Below are 21720 nucleotides of genomic sequence, written 5' to 3'. Positions count from 1 at the left end.
GTTTCACCTTCTTCACAGAGTGCAGGCTGTGGAAACAGCCAATTCCTGCTCCATCTCCATGGCAATATCATGACCAATCAAGCATAAAGTTTGAATTTAATCAATTAACACTCTGGTCCACTCTCAATCAATCCTCACAGTTGCTCATCAACTCCCCCTCCTCAGGGTATCTCCTCATTCAGCCCCTCTCTCCACTCTGTGCAATACCTCCAGGACAACGGGCCCATTTCCTCCTCTATACACAACTATTGGCACCAATTTTACATCTTGAATTCTCCTTTACAGCCATTGGCACTCACTTTGTATCTTATCCTGGACACCCCTCACAATCTATTCTAATTGCTCCTGTTCCCCATTGGTCTACAGCAGAAAAAGCACCATTTTCCAGTTCCTTTCAATTTCAAAGGAGAGTCATATTGGATTTGAAATATTAATAACTCTATTTCTTTCTCCACAGATGCTCAGTATCTCCAGCAATTCCTTTTTTTATTAAAACTTCATGTCACTTCTTAGCAACATTAAAGTTCTGTCCAATAGATCAACGCTAATTGTTAAAACATATAATACTAAGAGCAAGCACTCCCAACCCATTCAGAAAATCAATTTAATTGTATTGAAGCCAACAGCAAAAAAATTCAGGCAACAGGAGAATTTCATAAATCATGGAGTGTTGAGAGATCTTGCCAAAATAGAGGAGCTATTTATTTACAAGGTACAGCCGAGGGAAGGCTCGATATTCAGGCTTTATTAAAAAAAAATTGCATTTACAAAAGATTTCCTACTTGATGGATGTGTGCTGGGTAGAAGGGCTTCCAGACACATACAGGCACCACCTGGAGAACACAGCCGTGACAGTTCCCAAAATATTTCATCTGAACTCTGTTTATTTACAATTCCAAAATAAAAATCTGCACAGGAAATTTGGGGACGTTTTGCCAGTTGGATGTGAAGAGGGATTTACAAGATGTTTGTAGGAAGGAGCCACACTCCCTGCTCATTATTGGTGAGAAGCTGATCTGACCAACAGCTCTCAGGCTGATCTGAAGTGACCTCCTCCCAAATCCAACTCCCACTTTGTTCAGGCTCTAAGTCTGGTTTTAATCTGGCTGGAAACATTCTGCAGTGTGCTCAGTTACTCTGTGCACACAGCCCACAATCAGATGCCTGTCATCCTGCATTCATTCCTGGGCATCACTTAACTCATGAAAAACTAAGTTTGTGCATGCATCATTAACTCCTACTGTAGAGTCTGTGGACACCTCGTGACTAACAGACTCAGTCAACACTGACTAGTAACACCTGCTTTGTTCCACAACGGTCAGGGAGGTAAGCTGCCTGTATCCTTTTATACAGTATTAAACACAATCCTGTAATATACAGGAACGTTCAAGCTAGAGCCAGTTTATAAAAGGCGAGCTGGATATGTACACACGCTGTAATCCAAAGGGGTATCTATCAAAGGCACAGGCAGGAGCTTTACGTGCATTAGATGCAGTGCCATAATCAAGGCTGCGTCCGACACAAGAACTCTGCACAGTGTTTGAGGGTGGGGGAGTAATTTTACACAGCAAAACATAAATAAATCAGCAAGACAGACTGGGCATCTCAAAAACCCTAGTTATACCCATAAAATACAAGCACGCAGCTGAGGGTCCAGTACGAGGGAGGGTTGCATTTGGTCATGGCCTGATACAAAAACAAAGGGAACTTAAAGGAGTCAGCTGTGCCCACGAGTGAGCATCCTGTGCTGGTGTAGCAGTCAAATACTTTAGTGCTGGTTGGAGGACACAAAATCATCCATTCCTGGAGAATGAAGAGGTTACTTGCAGGCACCGTTCCTTGCCCAAGTTGAGCCAGCACGAGGTGGCTGCGTGTTGGGACGCTGCGCCATTTCTCAGGTTTCACTGCTGCTGCTGCTGCTGTGCCCTCTCCCCAGAGCCTGCATGTTTCCTTATGCCCTGCTCTAGTCCTTCCAGAGCAGGTGTCAGGTTTGCTATCCCTCATGTGCTTGCTCCTCCAGAGGAACCACAGGCCAAAAAAACCAAAAATGATCCCAGTGTGACTGAGAATTTCAAAGAATTCCTTGTAGCAGCGCGGTCAGACCTGCCGACTGCTGGAAGCCTTGTAGAGAGCTGGTCAGCTGCTTCTAGTGGTTACCCTCATCCCACGCTGATTCATTCAACTGTTTCAGAACCTTTCGGATCATTTTCTCTAACTCTTTCCTAGATTTCTGTTCCTCCTCCAGACTTTGTTTCATTCGTTTGTTTTCCTGGAAAAGAACAGGATAACAGTTTATCACAACAATACTGGGTCCCTGGAATGTGGCTGACAGAATTGGAGCAGAATTCTGTGTTAGATTGTGATTCTGACCTGTTTCAGCTCTTGAACTTCATCTTTCAATGCATAAACTGTGTCGACAAGACTCCTGACAAATAACACAAACAGTTATTGAGTTACTCAGAAAAACAACTGGCAAAGCCACAAGGTTTTCAACAGCTGAGTACAGACATCACAGAGGCATAAAAACAGAGCTCACTCTCTGCATCTTGACCAGAGCCAGTAATCACAAAGTTTCTAAAAGACACAACCTGAACTCCCAATGGATATCTATGCTGTGAGATTCCAAGCATCTTTCACTCCCAAAATACAAGACAATCTTCATAACCTGTAAAACCCCTCACTTTTCCTGCTTTTTACACTGACCAATCCTTTCTGATACTTCCTCATCATCGTAATCCCACTTTCAACTCTTCAGTGTCTCTTATTACATTCTAATTCGACCTTATCCCTGTATTATTGGTGAATGTGTGTATATAGTAGAGGTGCTGTTTTTCCAATACATGTTGTTCTGAATCCTTTCCCCAGTCATACAGTCTTTAAGGCTGAGACAGCCAGAATGGATCTTACCCACAAATAATACATGTTGTTTTCTATATCTCCCACAGTGAACCTGCAGGTTATAAATGCAGAGATCTATTTGCCTCTTCCCACTTCCTTTCATATGCACGTTCCCATCTTTAAAACCTTGTACTTGCGTCTCTCTCTTTCTCTATAAGCTGCTGAATTAATGTTAACTCTCGCACTGAACAATCTGTAAACACAAAGCTGAAAGAAGAATGATCATCCACCTTCCCATAATTGTTCTCAAATCCCTCCATGCCCTCAACCCCGTGCCCCTGTAACCTCCTTCCTCTGGGATCTCTGCATCCCTCTAAACATTCAGGCCTCTCGATCATTCCCAACTTACCTCATCTTTGTATCTCCTCCCCAAAACCTCTGTTTCCCTCTGCTCCTGTAACAAGCTCTTTCACACCCATCTCTCCAACCTACCAGGTTCCAAGACTTCCTAATGTGGTTTAGTGTCAAACTTGGTTTGATAATTAGAGTGACAGACCCCGACAGCACCGAGACAGGCCCTTTGGCCCAAACTAGTCCATGCTGATCAAAACATCCATCAACGCTAACCCCATTTCCCTGCACTTGGCCCATATCCTTCTAAAACTTTTCTATCCATGTATTTGTCCAAATGCCTTTTAAACGTTGTTAACATACCCACCTCAACCACTTCTGCTGGCAGTTCATTCCATATGCGTACCACCCTCTGTGTAAAAAAGATGCCCCTCAGGTTCCCTTTTATTCTTTCCCCTCTAACCTTAAACTGATGCTCTCTAGTCCTCGATTCCCCAAACCTGGGAAAAACACTGAGTGCACTCACCCTATCCATGTCTCTCATGATCCTATTCACAAATATAAGGTTCCCCCTCAGTCTCCTATGCTCTAAAGAAAAAAATTGTCCTAGCTTGTCCAATCCCTCCTATAATCCAGACTGCTCAGTCCTGGCAACATCTTTAAAAATCACACAACACCAGGTTATAGTCCAACAGGTTTATGTGGAAGCACTGCTCCTTCATCAGGTGGTTGTGGAGTAGGACCATGTGACATATACATCCACAAGCACTCCGAAAGCTAGTGCTTCCAAATAAACCTGTTGGACTATAACCTGGTGTTGTGTGTGATTTGTAACTCTGTCCACCCCAGTCCAACACCGGCATCTCCATGTCAGGGCAACATCTTGGAATCGTTTTTTCTTCATTAAAGTCTTCCCCTTTCTACAGGAATCAATCTTTAAAAATTTCAGGTTTTAAAATTGAAACCTGAGCTGACATTGTCAAATTTTAGAATGCACAAATCTTCATTTCTCCCTTCTCTCCTCCTGAAGCTCATCTGTAAGACAGGAGAGGCTCAGCCTACTGGTGTGAAATGAGAAAGACTGATGCCCTCTCTCCAGTTACAATTCACACTCTTTAACAAAACTGCAGTGAGTGGGAAAGAATACAGAAATGAATTGCAATGGCTGTAAAGGTAAAGGTCTCTTACTTCTCCTCTATTACAGTTTGCCCATTACTCTTGGTTTCCTCCACAATTATTTTCTCCTCTTCGGGAAGTAATACCTGTGGTGCCGACTCCTTCCGACAAACTGTGAAGTACAGGACAGAAGGTTAACATTTGCTTAGGTTTATCTATTTTAGTCAGACACAGAGCAGGCAAGCTTGTCATCTTTAACCGGGCTAGCTGTAGAGGCTGAAGCAATGACTTCATGTTCCAGGCCGGTGGGAGGGACTGGCAATCAGCCAGAAATCTTATCCGCAGCCACTGTTCTGCCTTCCCTTCCGGCAAGTACAGATACCCCAGGCAGGCACAACACACAACGGCAGGCAGCTGTGATGTTTTCGACAATCCAGCATCCAGCTGGTCACCTGGAGATTGAGGTTGGGATGGAATGGAATGGTAGCACCAATGCAGTGATATAATAACAGAGTCAATGCATGTATTGTGGGAAAACAGGAGGAGGGACGGTGGGGGGGGTGAAACAGGAACAGAAAAGAACTTCAATCAAAAGATTTACAGACTTAAGAGCATGGAAGGAGACATTTCCATGCACAGTGTCTGTATCAGCTCTTCGTAATAGCTATGTAACTAGCTGCACTCCCCTGAACAATGTGTTTATAAGTGTAGAGATGGAACAGGGTAACAGAACAATGACAGCCAACTCTGGGTCGGCTTCAGTTCATCAGCTGCTGGAAGTCTCAGCCGTACCTTTGTTAGCTCTTGCCTCAGCTATTCCAAATGTTCCCTTGGCTAGCCTCTTTCTCACCCTCCACAACCCACAGCTCATCGTAAACCCACCTGGATGTTCTGACTCACACTAAGACCATTCCTCTGTCACCCCATGCTGATGACTTGTGCTCGTTCCTAGTTTAGCAACTCCCCAACTTTGAAATTCAATCTGATTTTCAAATCCCATCAAGGCCTCACCCTTCCCCATCTCTGAACTCCCCTCCAGTTTGACATTTCTCCAACTCTGGTTTCTCGTATGTCCTTCACTATCATTGCTTCCCCATGGCTCATCCTGGTTTTAGCCTGATCTCTGGAACTTCCTCTTTTCATCTCCCAGATTCGCTTCTCAGAAATGCTCCTTAAGAAACTCCTTCCTTGATCAAGACGTAGTATACAAGGCAACAGGCCACATGCTGGAAGTTGGGATGAAAACAGATGAATCTTAGTGATGAGTGACTCAGTCCAGGGCCAAATGTTGCAAGACCTGCACAACACCCAGCCTTAGACTGACATTCAGACAAGAACCTGGCAATGACTATCACCAACAAGGAAGAATCTAATTATCAACCATTGATATTCAATGGCAATACCATCACTGAATTCCTCACTATTAATATCCTGGAGGGGTTGTCATTGACCAGAAACTGAACTGGACTAACCACAGTGGCTACAAGAGCAGGTCAGAGGTTAGGAATCCTGCAACAAATAACTCAATTCCTGACTCCCTAAAGCCTGTCCACTATCTACAAGGCACAAGTCAGGATGGAATACTCCCCACTTGTCTGGATGGGGGCAGCTCCAACAACACTCAGGAAGATCAATACCATCCAGGACAAAGCAACCCACTTGATTGGCACCACATCCACAAACATCCACTCCCTCCATCACTGACACTCAATAGCAGCAGTGTGTACTATCTACAAGAGGCACTGCAAAAATTCACCAAAGATCCTCAGACAGCACCTTCCAAACCCACGACCACTTCCATCTAGAAGGACAATAAGCAACAACATGGGAGTGCAACCATCCATGTTTCCCTCCAAACCAGTCACCATCCTGACTTGAAAATCCTTCACTGTCGCTGGGTCAACATCCTGGAAATCCGTCTCTAAGGGCATTGTGGGACAACCCAACAGCACATGGACTGCAGTGGTTCAAGAAGGCAGCTCACCCCACCTTCTCAAGGGGCAACTAGGGACAGGGCAATAAATACTGGACCCAGCCAGCAGCACCAACCTTGATTAGTGAATAAATGAATGCATTTTAAAATTCCTGTCGATTTCATCATCACTCCAAAACCGCTGCCTCAGTTTCAAGTCTCCCTCCTTTATTTTTATATATTTTTGTGTATTACTCACTGGTGGAACAGGGAAATGTGCTGGAGGATAGTGCAGGCTGAGGGGAGATAGATGTTAAAGTATTGTATTGGATCTGGTCTGAGTTACCAATGCTAAGATGCAGCACAGACCAAAAGAAACAAATTATGGGACCTCAGCGACTGAGCAAGAAGCAGCTGTTTATCTGAACTAATCAGCGAAGTGTTGAGCAGCAGACAGAGAGAACCCGTCCCGAATTTGGACAGCCAGATTTGGGGTACTGCAACTGTATTCCCTTTGGCTAATCTTGTCCTTATTTTAAAACTACCTACTAACTCTTGTCTCACCCATCATGTCCAGCACCCTCAGAAATGTACAGGTTTCATTAAGATGCCCTCTCAGTTTTCTAAACTCCAATGGATACACGCCCAACCCATCCCATCATATCCTTCAGTCAAGTGAGCTTTTCTGGATAGCTTCTACTGTCATCAAGGCAAAGAGACTGAAACTGTAGACAGCACTCTGGGTGATCTCACTGCCTCTCCTCCACCTGCAGTAAAACTTCCTGACTTTTAGCTTCTATTCTTTATGCAATAAACACCAATGTCCTTCTTCCCTTTCTAATCACTTGCAGTACTTGCCTACAAACGTTTCATGGATTGTGTGCCAGGACACCCAGATCCATCTGCACAGCCACACTCTGGAATCACTCTCCATTCAAATTGTAGACTGCTTTTCTATTCTTCCCGCCTCTGCCAATCTGCCTATGTGCCAGCTATGACTCCAACCAGCACAGAGTTTACCCCGTTTCCCACTGATTCCAGTTTTGTTCAGTCTCCTTGATACCACACTCCGTCAAATACAGCCTTGACATCAAGGGCTATCACTGTCTCATCACCTCTGGAATTCACTTATATTTGGGCCAAGGCTGTAATGAGGTCAAGAACCGAGTTCTGAAGAAGTCATATTTGACTTGAACCACTGACTCCAAAACTCAACATCTTAGGCCACCTATAAACAGAACTTTAAACAATTAAACTCTCACTTGCCTGAGCTATGAGTCTGCTGTAGGTTTGCACTTGTGCAATAAGCCTCTATGACTTTGAGTATCTGTGCATCTTCTTCCAAGGCTGCTGTACCTGTGGGAACCAAAAATGAAAAAGCATTCGCTGGTTTCTCATGCTAAGACCTCAAGAGTTGACCTGTCAAAGTGTGGTTTCAAATCTAAACATGTGGAATAAAGTTCAGCTAGAAAGTAAAAATGACACATTTTTAAAATTCCATTGACCAACAGATGTTTTTGATCTCCACAAACAGGTGCAGACTGGTGAAAACCAAATGAATTAAAAATGTCAAAATGAGCATTTCTCTTTACAAAATTATCACACGCTCTTGCCTTTTGTAGCTCCTGCAGTTGGCAGACATGATTTAGAGGGTAAAACCCTTGCCTTGGGGGTCAGAGGGTTGTGTGTTCAACTCTCAATCCGGGACACAAGCACAAAAATGGAGCTGACTCTCGAGCAAAAAGTGCAGAGGGACACTGTACCTGGGGAACATGCCTGTGGAGAAGACAGTGCAGAGGGACACTGTACCTGGGGAACACCCCTCTGGAGAAGGCAGTGCAGAGGGACACTGTACCTGGGGAACACCCCTCTGGAGAAGGCAGTGCAGAGGGACACTGTACCTGGGGAACACCCCTCTGGAGAAGGCAGTGCAGAGGGACACTGTACCTGGGGAACACCCCTCTGGAGAAGGCAGTGCAGAGGGACACTGTACCTGGGGAACATGCCTCTGGAGAAGGCAGTGCAGAGGGACACTGTACCTGGGGAACACGCCTGTGGAGAAGGCAGTGCAGAGGGACACTGTACCTGGGGAACACGCCTGTGGAGAAGGCAGTGCAGAGGGACACTGTACCTGGGGAACACGCCTGTGGAGAAGGCAGTGCAGAGGGACACTGTACCTGGGGAACACGCCTGTGGAGAAGGCAGTGCAGAGGGACACTGTACCTGGGGAACACGCCTGTGGAGAAGGCAGTGCAGAGGGACACTGTACCTGGGGAACACGCCTGTGGAGAAGGCAGTGCAGAGGGACACTGTACCTGGGGAACACGCCTGTGGAGAAGGCAGTGCAGAGGGACACTGTACCTGGGGAACACGCCTGTGGAGAAGGCAGTGCAGAGGGACACTGTACCTGGGGAACACGCCTGTGGAGAAGGCAGTGCAGAGGGACACTGTACCTGGGGAACACGCCTGTGGAGAAGGCAGTGCAGAGGGACACTGTACCTGGGGAACATGCCTGTGGTCTGACCTCTCAGCTGCACATAAAAGATTCATGACACTATTGTGAAGTAGTGCTGGGAGTAATCACTGCTCCTGCCAACATTTATACCTCAACAAACATCTGTATAAAAGTTAGAAACTTTGTGGTTACCATCACATCACTTACTGAATGCAAACTTCCTCCTGCACTTTTTACATTACGACAGCAACTACACGGAAACAAGTATCGAATTGAATGTAAATTGCCCGTCTCTAATTCCGAGATAGTGATCTCTCGATCTGGATACTCCATTCTTGAGGAATATTTTCTCATCATCTACCCAGTCAAGCTCTTTTAAGAATTTTGTAGAATTCCGAAGAAAGGTGTCTGGACTCAAATGTTAACTCTGTTTCTCTCTCCACAGATGCTGCCAGACCTGTTGAGTTTCTCCAGTGATTTCTGTTATTGCTTCAGATTTTCAACATTTGGAGCTTTTCGTTCTATTTACCGCTTTAAGAATTCCTCAGGTTTCAAATGCCTCCCATTCTTCCAAATTCAAAGGAATTAAGACCTGTTTTCATAACCTCTCCTAATATACACAGTTCCCTCACCCATAAACCAGTCCAGGTAATCTTGATCACATTCCCCTTAAGGTCAGTATATTTTTCCATAGGTAAGAGGACTATTTTTTGTTCATTCATTTATGGGGTGTGGGCATTGTTGGCTGGAGTAGCATTTATTGTATGTCCCTAATTGCCCTTGAGAAGGTGGGGGTGAGCTGCCTTCTTGAACTGCAGTAGCCCATGTGCTGTAGGTCGACCCCCCAGTGTCCATTGGAAAGGAATTCCAGGATTTTGACCCAATGACAGTGAAGGAGCGATATATTTCCAAGTCAGAATGGTGACGGCTTGGAGGGGAAGTTGCAGGGGAGAACATTCTCATGTGTCTGCCGCCCTTGTCCTTCTGGATGGAAGTGGTCATGGGTTTGGAAGGAGCTATCTATGCATTATTGGTGAGTTTCTGCAGTGCATCTTGTAGATAGTACACACTGCTGCTACTGAGCATCGATGGTGGAGGGAGTGGATGTTTGTGGATGCAATGCCAATCAACCGGCTGCATTGTCCTGGATGGTGTCAGGCTTGAATGTTTTTGGAGCTGCCCCCATCTGGGCAAGTGGGGAGTATTCCATCACACTCCCGAGTTGTGCCTTGTAGATGGTGGACAGGCTCTGGGGAGTTAGGCGGTGAGTTATTTGCTGCAATATTCCTAGCCTCTGCCCTGCTCTTGTAGCCACTGTGTTTATGTGGTGAGTCCAGTTCAGGTTCTCTGAAGTAAGGTGGCAGTGTCTGAAGGAGGCAGAAGATAATCTGAGCACATGTTTCTGTGACTGATACAATGGTCCGTTAAATCAGGGAGACCTGAGCTGTTCAGCTCTTCTGTGACTGCAAGTGATTACCTCCCTGTCACTCTTTGCATTTCTGTTAAATATCACTATTTGCTGCTGAAATCACCCTTTTTTTTGCAGATATTATCAATTTTTTTAGATTAGGTTAGATTCCCTACAGTGTGGAAACAGGCCCTTCGGCCCAACAAGTCCACACCACCGACCCTCCGAAGAGCAACCCACCCAGACCCATTCCCCTACATTTACCCCTGACTAATCTACTTAACACTACGGGAAATTTAGCACGGCCAATTCAACTTGCCTGCACATCTTTGGACTGTGCGAGGAAACCGGAGCACCCGGAGGAAACCCACGCAGACACAGGGAGAATGTGCAAACTCCACACAGACAGTTGCTCGAGGCTGGAATTGAACCCGGGTCCCTGGCGCTGTGAGGTAGCACTGCTAACCACTGAGCCACCGTGCTACCCATCTAATTTTACTGACAAAATGAGGGGGGGCCAAATCAACTGTTCAAAAATATATTTTATTTTGCAATTTAGACAAAATTCAAGGATGAGAAATAAACAATATTTGACAGTCCAGTTCAAGTTGGAAGGTTGGATCTGGGATAATGTGGAGGGAGGGGAAATGAGGAAACTGGTGAAATCCACATTGATCCCATCTAGTTGAAGGGTCTGAAGGTGGAAGATGAGGCGTTCTTCCTCCAGGCACCCAGTGGCTAGAGTTTGACGGTGGAGGCGGCCCAGGACTTGCATGTCCTTGGAGGAGTGGGAGGGGGAGTTAGTGTTCGGCCACAGGGCATTGGGATTGTTTAGTGTGCGTGTCCTCACCTCCATCTGCCTATCACATTCCCAGCTACCGCCTTCCCCCAAGCCCCACTCATTTATCTCTCAGCCCCTTGGGCCACCCCCTCATTCCTGGTGAAGGGCTTATGCTCGAAACGTCGATATTCCTGCTCCCCGGATGCTGCCTGACCTGCTGTGCTTTTCCAGCAACACTCTCTCGACTCTGTATTAAAACCTAGTTCTAGCTGATATTAATCGGAAATAAACTTTTCCTCACTGAAAGATCATGTACACCGAAACCTGCTCAAACCAAACAGTAAAGATTTTAGTTGGATAAAAGATAATGTGTTTATCCTCGTAGACACAACCAATCAATTTAACATTTGATATTAGCAAAAACCAAGCTTCCTCCCCCTACAGGTACAGCTTTTAACCCTCAAAAGTCTCATGTTTAACTAACTCCCTCAGCTACCCAGTTTGAAACAGGACTAAAATTCTGTTGTAGGTGACATCATTCGCAACAACGCTCATGGTACAAAGACTGTGAGAATCACAGAGCCAGAGAAAGATGCACAATTACCATTTTGACAAAATCTGACACTTTACCAAGAGGAAAGGGAAAATGAAACCTCAGTGATTCTTGACAGAACTGGCATTTTTATTGTGGCTTTCTCATGTTCTAACCTTTCCAACAAACTGAACACACCATGAAGCAAATTGGAAGTGCCATCACAGTTGTGATGTGGGGAACTTGCTTGACAATTTAAACACAAAGACTTTACAAAATTGATGATTATAACAATGACAAGATAGCGATGTTGATGGACAGATATATGTTGGCCTAGGCACTGTTACACCATACCTGTTGTGTGAAGTAGTGCACAGGATATTACCGACTAATATGAGAGAAAATGGAATATGAGAGAACAGCTTCTCCAACAGCACGGCGCTGACCCTCCGACAGTGCGACACTCCCTCAGCGCTGACCCTCCGACAGTGCGGCACTCCCTCAGCGCTGACCCTCCGACAGTGCGGCACTCCCTCAGCGCTGACCCTCCGACAGTGCCCACTCCCTCAGCACTGACCCTCCTGCAGTGCGGCACTCCCTCAGCGCTGACCCTCCGACAGTGCGGCACTCCCTCAGCGCTGACCCTCCGACAGTGCGGCACTCCCTCAGCACTGACCCTCCGACAGTGCGGCACTGCCTCAGCACTGACCATCCCACAGTGCGGCACTGCCTCAGCACTGACCCTCCGACAGTTCGGTACTGCCTCAGCACTGACCCTCCGACAGTGCGGCACTGCCTCAGCACTGATCATCCCACAGTGCCGTGCTCTGTCAGCACTGACCCTCCTTCAGCACTAACCCTCCCTCAGCACTGATCATCCCACAGTGCGGCACTCCCTCAGCACTGACCATCCCACAGCACGGCGCTCCCTCAGCACTGACCCTCCCTCAGCACTGACCATCCCACAACATGGCACCCTCTCAGCACTGAGCTGTAACTGTTTGTCCTGCTAATTGAGGTGATATTTAATTCTCTCTTCTTTCCTTCGTTTTAATCTGTTCAACAATCAATATGAACTTCTGTAACTTTTATATCAGTCCTGTTTATGAAAACTATTTTTGGTGATTGTTCTATACCTCAGGTTTCTGGAGGGATCAACTTACTTTTCCGCAGAATGAACTCATCTTCGGATGTTTTCCGTTCCGTCTTCCTCTTGGTTAAGAACTTTTTCACTGCTTTGGGGCTTTTACTGGAATCCTGCACAGTAGGACAGCAGCCAACAGTCAGTCAGAATCAATATATCTCGTTCAGCAGCATGAAGTACATTCTGTAAACAGTTCAGTTTGTTACGAATACAGAAGCAGCCATGCCACAGCTACACTGATCAGGGAGAGCTTGTGCTTCACTAGTTAGTTGCCAAGTTGAGACACCAAATACATTTCTGCATCTTTAACAGAGCCAGAGGAATCATTTTGGCCTCAAATACTGCAAGAAGATTAATGCGATTTGCATACAACTTACAAACATCTCAGAATAGCGTTAAGGTAAGCAGGTGAAGGAAGGTGGTGAGGCAGCAAATGTAGTCTTGCATCGCTGGCATGCACACAACACAAACTAGGAGTAAAGTCACTCATCTAACCCCTTACCTTTAGAATATAAGACATCCTCTACAATGTAACAAATGGGAAAGAAAGATAAGATGAAAGTGAAAGCAAATAATTGATGATTATTATATGAAAAGTTCATTCACTATCTTAAAGGTAATTGAGAAGTGTCATCTATATTAGTGTTAATTTCGCTATCAGTGCATCATCCAAGTAATTTCAATTAGTCTAAAAGGTTATTATCCATGCAAGTCAATGCAGTAATAGTGTCATGCACATTTAAAATTGTCTCCATTATAAATACCTTATTAATAAAACAGTAAATATTCACCAGGAATCATTGCACAACAGTGGAAAATAAGGGAGTTTTGTTATAAAACAGACTTTGATTAATTGTGATTAACTGACAATAATTCAACCCATCTCGTTCAGGATCAGTATATGGGGCTGAGGGGTTATTTTTGATGTAGCTGGCAAACCTTTTATGTTGAAAGCAATGTGCCTTGTGAATGGACCACATACCTCCTTACAGCCTAACGCAGCTGATGGTCTTAGCGGGGGCGCTGGTCTCAGGCAGCTCAGAGTCCAAGCCTTGGGGATTTTGGGAGGTTCCAAGAGGCCGCGGTTTTGTCCAGCTGTGCTGTAAGACTGTGGAGGTGAATAAGCAAGGGGCTGGTGTGACGGAGTTGCTGGAGGCTGCTTACTCTCAGAGTGTTGCTGGGTAGGAATGAGATGAAAATAGATTTGTCTTTTCAGTTACTCAAATATATATATTTTGGTATCCTTTTCAAATATTTACCCAGTCCTTTTCTGAAAGTTATCACCAAATCTGCATCAGGCAGTGCGGTCCACATCACAACTCAATGCGTAAAACAATTCTATAGGTACATCAGGAATAAAAGAATGACTGGAGAAAAAATAAGACCAATCAAGGATAACAATGGTAAGTTGTGTGTGGAGTCTGAGGAAATAGGGGTAGCGCTAAATGAATATTTTTCGTCAGTATTCACACTGGAAAAAGACAATGTTATCAAGGAGAATGCTGAGATACAGGCTACTAGACTAGACAGGATTGAGGTTCACAAGGGGGAGGTGTTAGCAATTCTGGAAAGTGTGAAAATGGATAGGTCCCCTGGGCCAGATGGAATTTATCCTAAGATTTTCTGGGAAGCCAGGGAGGAGATTGCAAAGCCTTTGGCTTTGATCTTTACATCGTCATTGTCTACAGGAATAGTGCCGGAAGACTGGAGGATAGCAAATGTTGTCCCCTTGTTCAAGAAGGGGAGTAAAGACAACCCTGGTAATTATAGACCAATGAGCCTTACTTTGGTTGTGGGTAAAGTGATGGAAAAGGTTATAAGTGATATTATTTATAATCATCTAGAGAGGGATAAGTTGATTATGGATAGTCAACATGGCTTTGTGAAGGGTAGGTCATGCCTCACAAACCTCAGAGTTCTTTGAGAAGGTGACCAAACAGGAGGATGAGGGTAAAGCGATCGATGTGGTGTAAATGGATTTCAGTAAGGCATTTGATAAGGTTTCCCACTGTAGGCTATTGCACAAAATACAGAGGTATGGGATTGTGGGTGATTTAGCGGTTTGGATCAGAAATTGGCCAGCTGAAAGACAGAAGGTGGTGGTTGATGGGAAATGTTCATCCTGGAGTTTAGTTACTAGTGGTGTAACACAAGGAGTCACTGCTGTTTGCCATTTTTTTATTAATGACCTGGTTGAGGACGTAGAAGGATGGGTTTTTAAATTTGCGGATGACACTAAGGTCGGTGGGGTTGTGGATAGTGCTCGCATTATAGGAAGGATATGGATGCTTTGGAGCCTTTTCCTCGGATGGTGATGGCTAGCACAAAGGAACCTAACTTTAAATTAGGGGGTGATAGATATAGGACAGATGTCAGAGGTAGGTTCTTTACTCAGAGTAGAAAGGGCATGGAACGCACTGCCTGCAACAGTAGTGGACGCATCAACTTTAAGAGCACTTAAATGTTTATTGGATAAACATATGGATGAAAGTGGAACAGTGTAGGATAGATGAGCTTCAGATTGGCTCCACAGGTCAGTGCAACATCGAGGGCCGAAGGGCCTGTACTGTGCTAGAATGTTCTATGCTCTATGTAATTTCTCACCTTACCCTCTGGTGCTTCTGGCAACCACTTCAGACCTGCCTTTTCAACTCCCTGAGCCTTAACTTTGCAAACAATTCAGTTAGTGTGTGTGACATTTCAACAAATGCTTCAGGAGCCCCACTGAAAACTAAGAGAAGCTGTAAATCTGAAACGTTAACGCTGTTTGTCTGAGTTACTCGGCATTCCCAATAAACTGCCGTTCTGTTTCACGGGGAAATTGAAGGTGCTTTGCTGGTATTAATGACTGGGCAATAGACAGATCTCAGCTGTAAAGGGGGCAGCAAGTCACTCTCAAGCTGCTCCGTTTCAGATTTTAACCAACACACTAGGAGAATTATGCTGAATATCTAGTGCCGAAACAGGACTTTCACAGAAACTGGTGTTTGCGCTCCCTGACAATCGGCATATCGTTCCAGTCCCTTCTCCCTTGTTATCTAGTTTCCCCAATGCTTTTCCACTTTAGCACAGACAGAGATATTCCAAATCTAGGCAGGAACAAATGTCTCTGCAGAATCAATGACTGTGAGAAGCCAAGGACTGAATACAGACAGGGCTGGCTCTCCAGATTAATGGGATAACTCATCATTGGTGAATTGATTGTGTGATAACCCAGATATTCCTCAACTTGGACACACAAAATTCTCCTTCCCAGCATTATGCTGGAATGTGGACTAGCTTGAAGCTGCCCTTGATCTCTAATTACAGAGACAGACAGCAGGCAGTTGTGGAGATTCCCACCTGATGAAAAATATAAGGGGTTGATCACTTCTGAAGTTCAACCCTATGTCAATAGATGCAGAGTACAGTGACATCACTACACCTCAAATTACTTGACAATTGGTATCAAAATATTTAAAAGACTTGGCATCAATGACACAAGGAACATTCATATAGCGCATTTAACTTGAAAACTGTTCCAAGCTGCTTCTCAGAGAGTTTTTAGGACTGAAAGTATGGTCTAAAAGGTAGATGAAAGGAGGAGAAAGATGCTGAAAAATGGGAAGGAGAACAGACAAAATTCCAGAGAGATGAAAGAGCAGCTAATCATGTGGGGAGTTGAGGGAGAAACAGGACAGCAGAACTACAGGAATACAGAAATCCTGGAGGGCTGTTGGATTGGAGATGGTTTTTTAAAATTGGTGCCACATTTTTTCCAGGTGCAATGCTGGGACGCACCGTTGGGCAGTTGACTATGCAAGGTGCTGTATGTGAAATGAGCTATCAGAGGGAGTGGTAGATGCAGGCACAGTTACAACATTTAAAAGACATTTGGACAAGTACATGAATGCAGAGGAAAGGTTGAGAGAGATATGGGCCAAATATAGGTAAGTGGGTCTAGTTTAGTTTGAGAAACATGTTCAGCATGAAAGAATTGGGCCAAAGGGTCTGTTTCTGCGCTGTACGAGTCCATGTCGCTGCTGCCAATCACATGCTGCACAAATTGGTATGATATCACATAAAGAGGAGTTTGATACTTGCCTTCACTTGAGGTGTATTTACTGACCCAACACATTCCCCAGGCCCAGCAACACCCTCTGTGCCACCCACATCAGTTCCCTCTAACAGGGAGCCTTTCAAGCTGTGAAAACTCTGGATGTGTCAATCCAGGTCTAAAGACAGATTGATCAATACCTCCAGCACAAAGTGAAATCAAAATCTGTTCAGTTCCAATAAACAGGACAAAATCCATCCATATTCACAACACCAATTTTGTACGTGGAAAACATGAAAAGGATCTTTATAAAAATGGTTAATCAAGGATGCACTGAGAATGGCACAACTACCTTGGAATCGTACAACTTTCCAGCATGAGGCCACTCAACCCACTGTGTCTGTACCAGCTCCTGAACAACCTACCCAGCCATTCCCATGCTCCAGCCCTAAATTCATCACATATACATATCCAGCTCTCTATTAAAACCTCCCACGGAATCCACCTCCACCACTCTCCCAGCACATTCCAAATACTAACAACTTTCTGAATAAAGACATTTCTCCTCATCTCACTCTTAGTTCGCTTGAAACTGTGGCCAATAGTAACCTGTTCCCTGGATGCTGCCTGACCTGCTGTGCTGTTCCAGCAATAAAGTTTCAACTTTGATCTCCAGCATCTGCAGACCTCACTTTCTCCTCGCCAATAGTAACTGACATGCTAACCCAGAGGAACATTTAAGCTGTAATATGACGCCTGAAACATTTGCATTTTATCACACTGGCTCACCAACTTTGTAAAAAACCAAAAGAAATGCAAATGCTGTTAATCAGAAACAAACACAGAAATTGCGGGAAAATCTCAGGAGGTCTGACAGTGTCCATGGAGAGAAATCAGAGTGAACATTTTGGGTCCAGTGGTTTTTCCTCAGAACTTCACAGCCCCTGAAACACTAACTCTGCTTTCTCTCTACAGTTGCTGCCAGACCAGCTGAGTTTTTCCAGGAATTTTTGTTTTTGTCACTATCTTTGTCGGCAGTTTAGGCACCAGTTAACAGGGACAGTTTCTTATAGTCCATATTTAAAACAAGAAGTTAACTACTCCTTACTGGCTGTGAAGTGGCAGACACTGGTTTTGTGTTAGTATTCCCAGGGACTGTGCCTTTGGTTAACATCAGGAGATTCTCTACCCAGTCATGGAGCTCCTGGCTGTTACTACAGGACACCTGAATCCGCTCGATCATGTTACCTGCAAACATTTGAAACACTTAAATTATTTTCTACAACTAAACATTTTGGTCATCATCGCTCTCAGACTGAGCCAATGTACAGAAGTAGACACATGGTAATATCATTCACATTAGCCCCAGCTCAGTGGGTAGCACCTTGCACACTGTAAGGCAGATTGACATGCCAAACATTTCAATATCCAATTATTCACGGCAGCTTTGCGGGTGCACATATTAACAGACAGTCAGCACTGACGAAGTCACTATAGTCCAACTGCACGAAAGGACTGCTCTCCCCATACAGAGAGAAGTAGCTGGTGGTGGTTTCAGCTGAGATCACCACACCTGAGGCAAGGGGAGATTCAAGGAGGAGACACCTTCATGGTGACCTCAGCCAATGCAGGAACTCAATCCACACTGCTGTCGTCACTCTGAATTGTAAACCAGCCATCCAGCCAGCTCAGCGTAGATCATAGAGGGTCACAGAATCCTTAACTGTGTGGAAGCAGGCCATTCGGCCCATTAAATCCACAGCAACCTGCCAAACAGCATCCCACCCAGACTCACCCCCCACCCTATCCCTGTAGCCCTACGTTTCCCATGGCTAACCCGCCTATCCTGCATGTCTGTGAATTGTGGGAGGAAACTGGAGCACCCGGAGGAAACCCACACCGGCACAGGGAGAATCTGCAAACTCCACACTGTCACCAGAGAGTGAAATCGAATCAGTGTACCTGGCATTGTGAGGCAGCAGTGCTATCCACTGAGCCACTAAGCCACCCAACTGAGCTAACTGAACTCAAATTGAGGGAGGGTCAGTGCTGAGGGAGTGCTGCACTGTCAGAGAGTCAGTGCTGAGGGAGCGCCGCACCGTCAGAGGGTCAGTGCTGAGGGAGTGCCGCACCGTCAGAGGGTCAGTGCTGAGGGAGTGCTGCACTGTCAGAGGGTCAGTGCTGAGGGAGCGCCGCACCGTCAGAGGGTCAGTGCTGAGGGAGTGCCGCACTGTCAGAGGGTCAGTGCTGAGGGAGTGCTGCACTGTCAGAGAGTCAGTGCTGAGGGAGTGCCGCACTGTCAGAGGGTCATTGCTGAGGGAGCGCCGCACTGTCAGAGGGTCAGTGCTGAGGGAGTGCCGCACTGTCAGAGGGTCAGTGCTGAGGGAGTGCCGCACTGTCAGAGGGTCAGTGCTGAGCCTCCCTCAGCACTGGTGCCGCACTGTCAGAGGTGGTGTCTTTAGATGTGGAATTATATGGAAGCCTGTCTGGTCTCTCAGTTGAGTGTAAAAGATTCTTTTGCAGTACTGAAGGGAGAGCAGTCACATTCTTCTGATGTCCTGGACAATATTTATTCCACAACCAACATCAGAGAAACTAAGTGAGTGTAAAAGATACTCCAGCACTTAAAAGGGAGCCTTCCAATGGCTTTGACCAAATTCAACCATCAATGCCACCAGCAATAAACCCATGAACATATCCCATCACTGTGTGTGCCTGGAGAGACTGTGTCAATTTATAAAGTACAAACCTGTGATTTCGAAGGCATTGTGGAAGTTTTCTGTTTCCTCTAACTTTGTTATTGTCATTCCTGTCAATGGCAACTTTCCCTGCAGCAAAAAATAACATTGCAATGTCAGCACAGGAGACAACTTTGCAGTTCCTGAACTCTAATTCAAACAGTACATTAATGTGGCTCAAAAATAACACAGTAGTAAAATGAAATTATACTTAGGTGATTTCACAAGAACATAAATGTGGCTTTTCTCACCTGATAAATGAAGCCACTCATCCGTGGACTCGCAGACAGCATGAGCAGCACTTTTGGGAACAACATGAAGTATCTTTCATCCTTCTCCTAAAATTAAATTCACAACAATAACCATTTCACAACAATAACCATTTGTTTGACAGTGTAACAAAGCTCTTGTTATTTAACCTGGATTTCAACATTATACAATAAAAGCTTTTTAATTTGCATTCAGGAAAGACAGCAGGGGAGAGGACAGCAAGGAGTTAAACCATTCCTTGAGAAATTGTTTTGGCAAATACTTCCGAGGGCATTTTGAGTGGAGGACCCAGGGCTTTTGAGTGCACTGATCAAGAGCTGAAGGCACCAGTCATTATTTACAATTCACTCATAATCCAAACTAAAACCCAAATCCTCAGGTGAGTATAAACAAGGCTGAACAAGAACAATCAGTTCATGTTCATAACCCAGTCAGTCTCACCAAATCACAGCAACCAATCCAAACAGAGAGAACAGTTGGCATCATTTTCTTCAAGAATGGAACTGTACATGGGAACTAGGAGGAGGCCATTCAACCCCATTCAGCTGCTATTCACTGAGACGACAGGTGATCTCCACATGACCTTCATTCACACTCCTCCAGCTTTGACAAAGGGTCAGTTAGACTTGAAACGTCAGCTCTTTTCTCTCCTTACAGATGCTGCGAGATTTTCCAGCATTTTCTCTTTTGGTTTCAGATTCCAGCATCCGCAGTAATTTGCTTTTGTCCTCCACTTTGCTATCTTTCATATTCTTGATACCAATGACCTCGGATGTGACATTGTTGAGCTTCAGCATCTGATAGGTATTGTTGGGGAGAATTCTACACACAGACCGTACCTGGTGTGCGGGACAAATTCCTCAATGACCTAGCTCTGACCTTCTGCCCCCTTGCCCTAGATTTCCTCCATCAGCAGATATTGCTTTATTTTGCCTGAGACACAATCTAGCAAATGACGCTGTAATAAGGTGACGATGGAAATTCCAGTTCCGGTATAACCTATGGGCCACTGTTCTGTCAAAACAGAACAGGGCGGCACGGTGGCACAGTGGTTAGCACTGCTACCTCACAGCGCCAGAGACCCGGGTTCAATTCCCGCCTCAGGCGACTGACTGTGTGGAGTTTGCACATTCTCCCCGTGTCTGCATGGGTTTCCTCCGGGTGCTCCGGTTTCCTCCCACAGTCACAAAGATGTGCGGGTCAGGTGAATTGGCCATGCTAAATTGCCCGTAGTGTTAGGTTAAAGGGGTAAATGTAGGGGTATGGGTGGGTTGCGCTTCGGCGGGTCGGTGTGGACTGGTTGGGCCGAAGGGCCTGTTTCCACACTGTAAGTAATCTAATCTATAAAACAAAACAATCCTTGAAACAACTGAGTGAGTGCTGAGTGACACTGCTCAAAGGGAGCCATCTTACAGTGAGAGGACCGAGCTCTCTTTCTCCAGGTAGTGTTGTATTAGAGGGTCTAAAACAATGTTTTACTCAAAGCTGAAACCAGTAGCTCAGTGGTAGCCTGCATGTTGTAGAAAACAGGTTCAAAACGGACAGCAAAAGGTAAATGATCTAATCACACACATTCAGCACTGAGTCCCTCATGACTGTAAGAAACCTGCTCAGTTTCTCATTCACTGACAATGTCTGCTCTCCTGATGAGAGTGCCTGGGACCTGGGCTAGTGGCTCAGTGGTTGGGAGGGCTTCGTGATGTGATTCCTTATGACACACAGAGCCAAATCAGATCAGCTCCCCATCCCTGTATTTGCAATTCAGCAACACACTCAACGACCCGAAAGATTGGCTGCCAACCAGACTTTGTGAATAACCAATGCCAGACACCAAATTCATAGTTTTAACAAACAATAACATTCTACATAGCTATGGCGGAGGAGAGGATTAGGCAAAATGGGAGGATATTTAATTGGGGAAGAGGAAACTATGATGCGATTAGACATGAGTTAGGAAGCATGGATTGGGAGCAATTGTTCCATGGTAAAGGCACTATAGACATGTGGAGACTGTTTAAGGAACAGTTGTTGCGAGTGATGAATAAATATGTCCCTCTGAGACAGGCAAGAAGTGGTAAGATAAAGGAACCTTGGATGACGAGAGCGGTGGAGCTTCTCGTCAAAAGGAAGAAGGTAGCT

General features: G+C 45.2%; 1 protein-coding gene across 2 annotated transcripts in view; it reads right to left on the bottom strand.

Moving 5' to 3' along the window:
- Positions 1–680: 680 nt before the first annotated feature.
- The window catches only part of arhgef6 (Rac/Cdc42 guanine nucleotide exchange factor (GEF) 6), a 212305-nt gene continuing 191265 nt past the window's right edge, over positions 681–21720 (bottom strand). The window contains exons 12-21 of one of the 2 annotated variants that reach the window (XM_043705208.1): positions 19563–19649; positions 19323–19401; positions 17682–17821; positions 13520–13714; positions 13040–13060; positions 12557–12650; positions 7484–7573; positions 4378–4477; positions 2371–2425; positions 681–2269 (exon numbers count right to left, since the gene is read on the bottom strand). In XM_043705208.1, the coding sequence (XP_043561143.1) occupies positions 2147–2269; positions 2371–2425; positions 4378–4477; positions 7484–7573; positions 12557–12650; positions 13040–13060; positions 13520–13714; positions 17682–17821; positions 19323–19401; positions 19563–19649 (984 nt within the window). In that variant the 3' untranslated portion in view covers positions 681–2146. The remainder of the gene's footprint in view (positions 2270–2370; positions 2426–4377; positions 4478–7483; positions 7574–12556; positions 12651–13039; positions 13061–13519; positions 13715–17681; positions 17822–19322; positions 19402–19562; positions 19650–21720) is intronic. The other variant, XM_043705209.1, reaches the window with a different exon arrangement.

Source organism: Chiloscyllium plagiosum, chromosome 15, assembly GCF_004010195.1.
Source record: "Chiloscyllium plagiosum isolate BGI_BamShark_2017 chromosome 15, ASM401019v2, whole genome shotgun sequence".
In the NCBI taxonomy this organism is placed as follows: Eukaryota; Metazoa; Chordata; class Chondrichthyes; order Orectolobiformes; family Hemiscylliidae; genus Chiloscyllium; species Chiloscyllium plagiosum.
Note: the sequence above shows the minus strand (reverse complement) of the source record. Positions and strands in the feature narration are given on the sequence as shown.